Raw genomic sequence first — 12,246 nt, 5'->3', positions numbered from 1 at the left:
TAGCAAGAACATGAAATTTGAAAGTGTCCATATGAAACAGATTTGCTTGTTTCTCTTCAAATAGAACTTTAGCTATGACCAGCTATTACATTATTAACTTATATAATTATCATACCTTCCCAATCTAAATCTATTAGAAAAAGCTTCATTAATGATGATTAATGGTAAAATTGAGTATCAGGGCATTTTTTTTCTGGGATAAAAACAAAGACAAATTTAAAGAAGGGAAAATGAGAAGGAGAGTGGTAGACAGTGGCAGTATGGCGTGGGTGTAGAAAATCCCTGTGATTCATGGAAAAGTTAGGGCTCACAGATTAAATCTTGTGAGAAAGTGTTTCAATTCTTGTAGCATAGTTCCTATTAACCAGATCATTACAAAAATTGGTATAAAATTGCACCTGTTTACGAACCAGGCAGTGCAAAATGTATAATACTAAATATGAATTTCAGTCTTGTTGTGGTAGTGGTTGTTTTATAAATATACCAGACACACATCTGGGGTTTTAGTGCTTGCCACAGTGTAGTTTTCTGGTTGACATATCTAAGAAATGTGTATAACACCCAGGCGATAGAGCCAACCACATTTTAGTGCAGGCTACAGCTGAAAGAATATGTTTCCATTCCTTGTCCATCTGTTCTTGGCGACATAAGTTTAAACTAGAAACAGAGTAAGTTTCATGAAAAATAAGTCTAACTAGGGTTTAGAACAGCAAGGTGAATGTTCTAAATTATTATGACTTGTTAACATTTGACTTTGTGGCTGGGAGGTTGTTTTTATTTTGAGAATAAAAACATGCTGCAGCTATAGCTTCAAGTTTGAAAATATAGTGTTTTTTTATCAGTTCACTTAAGAAATACTTTGTCACACTTCCTGTTTCAAAGGTTATTAAATTTGCCAGTGATCACAAGCCTAACAAACTTGGGGATTTCAAAGTGTTATTTGCCACACACTTGAACTGTACTGGAAATGTATCATCTACATCTCTGAACTGCATGCTCAAATTGATTTATTAGCAGAGAATAAAGGTTTTCCATACAAAGTGGAGTCCATATGAAACACATTTGCTTGTTTTTCTTCAAATAGAACTTTAGCTATGACCAGCTATTACATGATTACCTTTTATAATCATCATACCTCCCAATCTGATACAACCTCCAGCATTGTCTGCTACTAAAACAATATTAAACTATTTACACTTGAAAACTCATGAGAATCTATATCTATAAAAGCCTAAGCGACGGGCCAACCAGCCAGTAGCTATGACACAGACTGACCACCGGGGGCAGATGCTCAACACACAGGCATGGAAACATGGAACAGACTAATGAATCTCAAAGGGAAGCGGGGAAGGTGGGAAGAGATTAACCAAAGATCTTATATGCATACTAGAGGCCCAGTGCCCATATTTGTGCACCAGTAGGGTCCCTCGGCCTGGCCTGCGGGGATCAGGCCGAAACCGGCTCTCCAACATCACCCAAGGGGTCCCAGGTTGCGAATCCGTGCACTGAGCCTCTAGTATTAAAATAAAAGGACCATATATATGCACCTAGAGTTTCACCCCCAAATCAAAGGTTCAAGCATTCTTTGCTTAATAGGAAAGCTGCTAGGTTATGTGTCAGAGCTAGTTCTACAGGATTCTACTGAAGTGAGTGCACTTTTTGTTTTCTGGCTGAGTAAAAAGCGCCTCCCACCTGGCCAGTGTGGCTCAATGGTTGAGCATGGACCTATGAACCAGGAAGTCACAGTTCGATTCCTGGTCAGGGCACATGCCCTGGCTTTGGGCTCGATCCCCAGTTGAGGGCATGTAGGAGGCAGGCAATCAATGATTCTCTCTCATCATTGATGTTCCTAACTCTCTCTCCCTCTCCCTTCCTCTCTGAAAACAATAAAAATATACATATTTTTAAAGTCCCTCCCAACCTCTCTTCCTATGTAAGAAAAAACCTCTCTTCCTATGTAAGAAACATTTCTGTAATTTTTAAAGTCTTTTTGATATGGCTGATTTGTCAAATATAACATAGCGGTTATGCAACAAAATGTAGTTGGGTTTAAACTTTGGCTTTGTCACTTCCTAGGTATGTGGATATGAATAAATTAGTTCTCTAATTTTCAGTTTCTCTGTCTAAAAATGAGGATAATCATATTTGCCTTAAAGTGGTTTTCAGGCAGAATAAATGAGATGATATATAGAAAGAGGTTAGTCCAGTGGCAGGCACTTTGTAAACACTCAACAAGCAATGCCTATTACCATTGGACTCTCTCTGCTGTCTTCTGTTAAACAAAATGATTGCACTGTGCTAATTATCTAGTCTACTTCTGCAGCATATCCCTATTATCAGGAAAGCATTGCAAGAAATTAATGTTGTTTCTTGAGCTTCTGCACAGAGTTACCTATGACTCTGGACAAGTCTCTCAGTGATTTAGAGACTCAGTCTTCTTTTGTCTAAAATGAGAACTGTAATTGCATGATCTCTTAGGTCTTTTGTTGGAGTAAGTTAACAAAATCATATTTGACAGCATATCCTCATACTTTATTTATAGTGCTGAAATGTGTGTTTGCTGCCAAGTGTCTGATGTGGGATGTATAATGTTCCACATATACATGTGGAATAACATTAAGTTTGTTGATGTTAAAAACGACTGGTATATTTTTTGGCATTATTTGGCTCGCGATCCCTTCTTCCCATTTTGTTTTAGAATAAGCTGACAGCAAATCTTTTCCCACAGCACCTCAAGGTTTAGTTAAACTGAGAATGTCTTAAATAGGCCATCTTTTCATTACTTACAGTATCCAAGACAGGGAAGCTTTCTTTGTGAAGTAGCTTTTATTTTCCAGCTCCATATCTAATGTCATTACATTGTACACACATGCCTGTGCACTCTTACTTACAAGGCTTCTGTTTCCTTTCAGATCTGAGTGATCAGCTGCTGGAGGTGGTTGGCTTGGAAGGAGCCATGGAGATGGGGCAAATATACACAGGACTGAAGAGTGCTGGGCGGCGGCTGGCGCAGTGCTCCTCTGTGGTCATCAGGTAGTTCTAGCTCTCTAATTGGAAATGGGGGTTGACCTGGCATCACTATAAACTAATTAAAAGTATGCAGGACTCTGATAACATTTGTCTTATTTGTATCTCAAGTTATCAATAGTTAATACTGATATATTTCAACATAATGAAAATTGCTTAGCTATTACTTATCAAGTTCAATAATCTTTTATTGAGACCATGGATACAATTCTAACATACACATTTTATCCCCTCCAACCTGGGTTGCACTCAGTTTAGTGTACTGAAGCTCAGTTTAGTTTACTAAAGCATCGAGGTATCTGCTGGGCAAATTACCCAATGAAAACACTGTTGAAGCATTGTTAATGTAAATTCTTTCATGGACTAAAGTGCACACATTTTTCTATACAATTAAATAATTAATTATTGTGAATTAATAAGATTTTATATATGAATTAAATTTGAACCTTGTCAATAAACTTTTTTCCCCAAAATTTTTACCTATAAAAAAAGGTGTATTGGATACTAAGGTAAAAGCATGGATTACAGCACAGAAATAAGTGGTGTTCTTTACATGAAAGTGTTTATGCTGGAAAGTCTGAGATGACAAACACTTTTATTCCAGGTTTGCAATGAAAACAAGGAACTTCTGGCTGTAGAAATTCTGATTTTTCCATTAAATATATACCCTATTTTTTTTTTTTTGCATCAGAGTTTTTGTTTATATCACCACATTTACCAGAAAGCGCAACATCCCTATCAAGGAACCTTTAAGATATTCATTAATAAGCAAGAGTTTAAGTCCCTTTTAAAATAGATACCTTTAGAGCCCAGCTGTTACCATATTTGCATTTCCTGTCTCATTCGCTTATGTCTTACATATGTAGTCTGTTAGGTAAGGTATTTCAGTAGTATACTTAAAAGGAAATATTTTCTTCCAGGACTAGCAAGTCTTTGCCAATGCAGATCGATGGGGAGCCATGGATGCAGACCCCATGCACAGTGAGTAGAGTACTTGAAATTCTAGTCACTTTCATTTCTGCTTACTAGGTATTATATCCTCCTATAACTAACTAATCACATATGTCTACAACTAAATAATCATAATATCTAAGACGTACCATTTATTTTCTTAGTTATGTGGTAAAGCAATTGCATTCAGGTTTTAAGCATTATATTCCCTTTACAGTGATTTAGCTTTGGAATGTTTGTGTTAGCCTAGGTATAACCTTTAAACCCCACAGATCAATTATATACTCTGAGACTAAACAAAATCGATAAACTTTCTTGTACCTTTCTTAAACGTACTTCAGATTAGCTTATGAGGAAATTATATATGAGACCTTCAGACAAAAGTCTCCCATCTGTTCTTTTGCCTCCATTTGGGGATTTGAGGGCTCCCTTCTCTATAGAAAAACTCCCCCTATACTTTTTTCCATAATGAGATATTAGTTAAGTCAGACATTTATACCCCCCAAAATTTCTATTTACATCTGAATAGTGAACATTTTGTTACATTTCAAAAACATGTTAGGCACTGCTGTTGGCCCTAAGAACATAATCATGATCAATTACAGAACATTGAAATAATGAAACAGAATAGACCATGATCAATAATTTAATTGTCTTCAAGGAACTTACTTCTGATAATATGAGATTGAATAAATGTAAATAGACATATAACATAACTTCAGATTACAAGAGTTATGAAAAAACAAGGCAAAATAATGAAGAGGAACTGGGTAAAGTATGGAGAATACTACTGTATGGGTGGATCTGGGAGGCTTCTTTGAAAGAAGAGTCGAAGCTCAGTGTGTTAAAGAAACGGTAAGGAGGATGGTATGACCAAAGCTTCTAGAAGTAGGAGGCAAGTGGTGAGAGGTAAAGTAAAAGATGGACAGGGGTCAGGTCAGGTAGAAAAATGATGGTAAAGTGTTAGCATCTGATTGTAAGTATAATAGGAAACTCATGAGGCTTTGAGCATCATCTGATTGATATGTTTAAAGTTCACCTTAGCTGCTACGTGGAGAATAGATTGTTCTGACTTGCAGCTGGGAGACAGGATCTATCAAAGTAGTCTGGGGCTGAGCAAGGATAGTGGCAGGGAAGTGGATGGATTTGAGCTACCTCCTGGAACTGAAGCAGAAAGAATTTGCTAATGAGTTCCCTTGGGGTGAGGGATAAGGGATGAGAGAAAGAAATGAATCGATGTTCACTCTTGCCTTAAGATTGGGTGCAACCCTGTTTAGAGAGTGATCAGGGAGGTCTTAATATTAGGTTAGTATTAGCATTTTGCTAAGTGCTGGTAGTGCATGTTTTTTTTTTAATTGAGGAATAATTGACATAGTACATTATATTAGTATTTATTAAATATTTACACAAACTCTAAATAATGGTTATCACCACTTTTCAGATGGAGAAAACTGATGCTTTGGAAGGTTAAATAATCTACTCAAGGTCAGATATGAAGCAGATATGGAACTCAAATCCAGGTTTCTTTTGATTAAAGCCTGTTCTCTTAACCACTAGTTTGAACAATTTTAGCTACAGATTCCAAACAATATAACTTAGCATAAAAGAGGAAAGTTTTAATCATACCTCTCTAGTGGTTTTACTTGGAAATTATTGGCTCAGTCTTTGTTTACAGCACATACATATGACTCTTTGTTTATTCCTAATATATTCCTTTTAGCTACTTGAACCCCAAGTTTGTGAAATACATTAGTTCTGTAATAATGGTGTAAAACAAACATATGAAAAATTACTCTAGACTGGCTACTTCTTATGCCTTTTACTATCTCTGTACATGGGACCAAACACCCTTTTAAAATTTTCCTGTTCCTGCCCTGGCTGCTGGTGTGGCTCAGTCGGTTTGAGCATAGTCCCATATTCCAGAAGGTAACAGGGTCAATTCCCAGTCAGGGCACATGCCTAGGTTGTGGGTTCCATCCCTGGTCTGGGCGTATGGGAGGCAACCAATCTATGTAACTCTCACATTAATGTTTCTCTCTCTCTTTCTCTTGCACTTTCTCTCTCTCTCTTCCTCTCTCTCTTTCTCTCTCTCTCTCTCCCTCCTTCCCTCCCTCCCTCTGAACTTCCTGTTCCTCTCCCTTTACCAGCATATATACACTTAGATCTTGTCTGTTATTGTTCATTTACCAATGACATTTTTAAGTTTACATTTATACTCATATGGAGGTTAAAGGTGTTGGTGCTGTTGCGAGTGGTAGAGTGGTGGTGGTGGTGATGGTGGTGGTGGTGATGGTAGTGGTGGTGGTGGTAGTGGTAGTGGCAATGGTGGTGATGGTGGTGGTGGTGGTGGTGGTGGTGGTGGTGATGGTGGTGGTAGTGGTAGTGGCAATGGTGGTGGTGGTGGTGGTGGCGATGGTAATGGTAGTGGCAATGGTGGTGATGGTGGTGGTGGTGTTGGTGGCAGTGATGGTGGCAATGGTGGTGGTGGTAGTGGTAGTGGCAATGGTGGCGATGGTTAGGATTATGGCGTTGGAGTAACAGTGCTCATGATTGTGATGATGGAAATTGTGGAGAAACTTTGGTTATGGTGATGATGACAGTTGTGACAATCATGATGGTGGTGGTGGCAACGAGGGTGGTCATGAAGAGCTAGGAAGATGCTGTCAGTGACAACGGTGATGGTGGTTGCAATGCTCGAGGCGATGGTGTTTGTAATACAGGATGGTAGTGGTGGTGGTAATAGCATTATTCTTGTCTTGCATAAAAGGTCACTTTTCATCAGCCTGAGTAACAAGAGAATAAATAAAAGACCATGAAAAGAAACACCTTCCATTAGTACTCTGTATGACTTTGGACTCTTCTCAGGGAGAAGGGAAATTTAGCTTTTGTGCTGTTTTAAATCATGCAGGATCAATGGCAATAATAATATATAATAATTATTAAGTTTTTAATTTGTTCTATGTACAGTTTTAGACACTTGGACTGTATTGACACACTTAATGCTCACAAAACTTATGATTGGTTTCATTTTATGGATAAAGCAATTGAGGCAGACTAAGGTTAAATAGTTTGCCTTGTTCCACGCAGATAACAAATGGCAAAGTAGAGACTGAAACACAGGTGGCCTGGCTCCACTGTCTGCACTCGCTGCAGCTACTCCCCCCTGTGGCTCTCAACCTGGAAAGGCCCCAGTCCATCCTCAGGACACAGTCCCTCCAGGGTGACCTTTGGAAACCACCTGCTTTGCTCCAGCTTTTAAAAGTCTATGTCTATTAAAATCTAATTAATGTTTTAGAATAACTTAAGCTTATTTCACACGAGTACTTGTAATACATTTGTTGTTTCCTTTCAATTAGTAATTGGACATTCATTTCACCTATTAATTATCATGATCTATACAATTGTTGAATTAATAATACATTTTGTATAACGTATTTAATTTTCTCTCCTTATAAATACTTTTATTCATATAAAACATTTATTACAGTCTACAGAGGGCCAAGAAGTATATTAGACTATGGCTTATTATTGTTATTTCACATTCTGGCATACTCTACTTTTCCTAGAACCACATGGAGTTCTGAACTTTAAATTTCACTTCAACTGATGAGAATGTTTAGCATTCATAACATTGGCATGGTTTAAATAGAAAGTGTTCTTTGCTTCGATTCAATAAGACAGTATTTTTCTTATAGAACATAAGAATTGGTAGAATGTTAAAATTCTTTGCCGAATTTAAATATCCGTAAGCTGATCTTCAATTTATGCAGGAATTGCTCTAGATATAATTTTAGAGCACAGCAGAAATTCCATTTTTCTTTAAATGGAGTATGTAAAATGGAAAGACAGGTGATAAATGGGTCTTGATTTTTATAACAATTAATACCTTAAAAAATCAAAGTATCCTAAGTTTTGGAGATTGATGGCAGTGATGTTTGTCCAGCAATGTGAATGTACTTTATGCCATTGATCTGTGTGCTTATAGTTAAAATAGAAAATTGTGTTACTTATATTTTATCACAATAAAAAAGTACCTTAAAAAATTTGAGGTAATATTTACTTACAAATTTCATAAATCCTGAGTTCAAATATCAGAAAAAGCAAAAATCAAAAAACTTAAAATTAACTCTTCAAATAGATACTTTGTATTTTTTAATCTTTATTGTTGAAAGTATTATATATGTCACCTCCTTTTCCCCATTGACCCCTTTTAGCCTGCCCCAGCCCCCCACCCCAGACCTTCACCGCACTATTGTCTATGACCATGGGTTATGCATACAAGTTCTTTGGTTGGTCTCTTTCCACCCACCCACCCACCCACCCACCTCCATCTTCCCTCTGAGATTTGATAGTCTGTTCCATGTGTCTATGTCTCTAGATCTATTTTGTTCATTAGATTCCACAAATGAGTGAGATCATGTGCTAGTTGTCTTTATCTGACTGGTTTATTTTGCTTAGCATAATTTTTATGATCTTTTAAATTATTTTACATTAAAGTAGCCAAGAAATGTGTTAAGTATTCTGGTGTATATTGTTTTTCTAGTAGTTATTGAGTTAACAGACAATAAATTTTGGCCATGTAATTCTAGAAGACTACATACTGAAATAATTCAAGAGCCTTTCTTTAGGCTGGACTCCAGAGCCTAACTATTTTCCCCTCTCTCTCTTCTTCCTTCACAATCCTTTCTCCTGAGTACATCAACATACTGACTCTGTTGTCAATATGTTTCTTTCATGGCCGGGGGGTGGAAAGAGCAGCTTTGGGAAGAGCGGGTGACAGTAAGATATAAGAGGTCATAAACAAGGTCAGATTTTATTTAGCAAATGCATATGCGGCCCTTTCACCCCCAATATTACAAGTGATGGGTGCCTGGTAAAGTTTTGTTAAGTGAGAATGACCACACTAAACCTCAAGTTCAGTATAACCAAACTGGACTCATCACCTACCTCCCTGTACCTCCTCCCCCCAAACTTCTGCTCCTCCCTTTACCATATTGAATTAGCTACCTTTAGGTATACAATGTTCCCTAAGCTAAAAATCTCAGAGTCAGTATTCTTCTCCATAGCCTCACATTCAATGACCATGCCTACCTAGTGATATGACATATTTCTGAAACCTTTTCGTTTTTTTCATCCCAAATACCACTATTCTGGATTTTATTTCTCCCTCATTCCCATTTTACTTCTTTCTCATTCCTAACAATAACCACATCAACCTTCCCTATCTCAATTTTTAATCTAAATTCATCTTTCACTTTTCTGCCAGAATGATCACATAAAATACTAATTGCACCATGACACCCTTCTACTGAAAATCATTTACTTTTTCAATCTGATAAAATATAACTCAAAACACCAATATAATTCCTGTTTCACCAATACATTCTCTTACTTCTTTTGCATTTCGTCATGCACTTTCCTCTTCTCCAAATAAACTTTATTCTCTAGTTGAGTAACACAACTTATCTTTTGAGACTCATTTCATGCGCCCCTCCCTCCATAACTGAGCATCATTTTCTCCACTCTTCCACCTCCTTCCTGACCTCAATTAGTCCAATAGTTCAGCCTGGGTACTTCATAGCCATATCAAATAGCTAACTATATTACATATAACTGATGTCAAGGCAACTTCTGGAAAGCATATACATGAGCTTTGCCTTTTTTATAACTTCCTTGGTACAATTCCTTTCAGGACCCTGAATCTGTTTGCCCATTCTTAGCTTCCAACATTAAATACCTTGAACATGCAACTGTGGTCTGACCTGGTACTGAGCCAATGCCTGGTACTGGCTGTCTTGCTGCCTTATGCTTGATCCCTGGTATTTCAATGGCAGAGACTTGATCATTCCCTGCCCTGAGAGTACCTGTCTCCTGCTATACCCATTTCCACTGTGTGGGCCATTCTCTAACATGTTATTTTCTGACTTGAATGCCAGGTTACTTCCTTGGCACTAGCATCCTCTGGACTCAGACACTGGCTACTTGCCTCACCTTTGCTTGTACCCTCTCCTGTGAAGACCGGATCTTTTTCTCATTGCCCAAAGACACTGTCATTATCTAGAGTTAACTTCATTTTGACAATTGTTTTTGCAAAGAGGATTTCCAGCACAACTTTGAAATGCAAATTCTTTATGAAGAGGAATAGTGTTCTGAGTCCTATTAAATGTTGACATGTGTTTGTTGTTATTGTATTTTAAGTAATCATAAATTTAAAGTGTAAGTTAATATTTAATCATTTGCTAATTACAAATTAATCTCATGCCATTGACACAGAAAATGAAAAAAAATTAAATATTTTCAGTCCCAGATATTTAGTGTTATCTAAATGAAGGCTGGTTGAATTTTCAAGACATTGGTATGTCCTGGAGATGTTTGGAGGAAACCATGGTAATAATGCCGATTGTTTATTGAGGGTTTACCATGTACCAGTTTCTGTACTGTGTATTCATATTCATTATTTATTGAATCCTTACAACAACCAGCCCTAAGAGGTCAGTGAAGTTATTATAATCCACATATCATACATTTTTTAAAATAAATAACTAAAAACTGAAGCCAGGTAAATGTAGCAACTTGGCAAGGCCACTCAGAGCTAGAGCAGACAGGGGCTCTAATGCCTTTCTCTTAATTATAATGCGTTACTGCCTCATTCAGTCACTCCTCAGGGCTTCTATTGTACCTCTAATGTTAGTGATTAATTACAACTTTTATAACATAATTTATTTTTAAGTGTATTTATATATTACTCTTTTTTTGGAGGTATAGACATGTCAAAAAGGGAAAGGTTGATTGATTTCTATAGCAAGGTATTATAAGGGAGCAACTTTTTTAGTTTTTATTTTTAACTACAGTTTACATTAAATATTATTCTGCATTAGTTTCAGATGTACAGTGTAGTGGTTAGAAAATCATATACTCTCCAGTACCCACCTGGCCCCATACATAATTATTACAATATTATTCATTATATTCCCTATGCTATCACTTACATCTGTGACAATTCTGTTAACTACCAATTTATACTTATTAATCCCTTCACCATTTTCATCTAGTCCCTGAACCCCCCTCCTTTCTGTCAACTGACAGTCTGTTCTCTTATTTATAAGTCTGTTTCTTTTTTTGTTTGTTTTGCTTTGTGTTTTAGATTCCATACTAAGAGGAATAATATGGTATTTGTCTTTCTCTGCCTGACATATTTCACTTAGCATAATACCCTCTAGGTCCATCCACGTTGTCATAAAAGGTAAGGTTTCATTCTTTTTAATGGCCAAGTAGTGTTCCTTTTAGTACAGCTTTTTTATCCACTCATCTATTGATGAGCACTTGGGTTGCTTCCATATCTTGGGAATGCATATACTTTTTCGAATTAGTGTTTTAGGTTTCATTAGATATATTCCGGAAGAGGAAATGCTGGGTCATAAGGCACTTCCATTATTTAATTTTTTTATGAACCTCCTCACTGTTTTCCATAGTGGCTGCACCAATCTGCATTTCCCCAACAGTGCCCGAGGGTTCCCTTTCCTTCTCATCCTTGCCAACACTTGTCGTTTATTGATTTATTGATGATAGTAATTCTGACAAGTGTGAAATAGTATATCATTGTGGTTTCTCTGATGATTAGTGATGATCAGAAGATATGAATAGACACTTCTCCAAAAAAGATATACAGGTGGCCAAAAGACATTTATTTTCCTCTTTAATACATTATTTTTTGCTTCCCAAAGCCATCCATCACACTACTGCCAGAATTATTTATGAGTAACACAACTATGATTATCTTACTCCCTGATGTTATTTATTTTTAAATCCTCACCAGAAGGTATTTTTCCATTTTTCTAAATATATTTTATTGATTTTTTTACAGAGAGGAAGGTAGAGGGATAGAGAGTTAGAAACATCGATGAGAGAGAAACATCGATCAGCGGCCTCTTGCACACCCCCTACTGGGGATGTGCCCGCAACCAAGGTACATGCCTTTGCCTGGAATCAAACCTGGGACCCTTCAGTCCACAGGCTGACATTCTATCCACTGAGCCAAACCGTCCATTGGTTTTTAGAGAGAGTGGAAGAGAGAGGGAAAGACAGAGAGAAATATTGATGTGAGAAAAACACATCAACTGGTTGCCTCCTGCAGGAGCCCCAACCAGGGCCTGGGCCAGTGAGGAGCCTATAACTGAAGTAAGTACCCTTGACTGGAATTGAACCCAGGACCCTTCAGATGACTCTCTAGCCACTGAGCCAAACTGGCTAGGACTCAAAACTCATTTC

At 37.3% G+C, this 12,246-nt stretch overlaps 1 protein-coding gene across 4 annotated transcripts in view; it reads left to right on the top strand.

Annotated features, from left to right (window-relative positions):
* The window catches only part of DGKB (diacylglycerol kinase beta), a 526,570-nt gene that overhangs the window by 493,946 nt on the left and 20,378 nt on the right, over window positions 1-12,246 (top strand). For all 4 annotated transcript variants that reach the window (XM_070424374.1, XM_070424375.1, XM_070424376.1 and 1 more), the window contains 2 exons: window positions 2,913-3,033; window positions 3,948-4,008. In XM_070424374.1, the coding sequence (XP_070280475.1) occupies window positions 2,913-3,033; window positions 3,948-4,008 (182 nt within the window). The remainder of the gene's footprint in view (window positions 1-2,912; window positions 3,034-3,947; window positions 4,009-12,246) is intronic.

Source organism: Myotis yumanensis, unplaced genomic scaffold (genome assembly GCF_028538775.1).
Source record: "Myotis yumanensis isolate MYYU_CA2020_CCGP unplaced genomic scaffold, mMyoYum1.0.hap1 SCAF_9, whole genome shotgun sequence".
Taxonomy (NCBI): domain Eukaryota; kingdom Metazoa; phylum Chordata; class Mammalia; order Chiroptera; family Vespertilionidae; genus Myotis; species Myotis yumanensis.
This window is presented reverse-complemented; position numbering and strand designations above follow the sequence as displayed.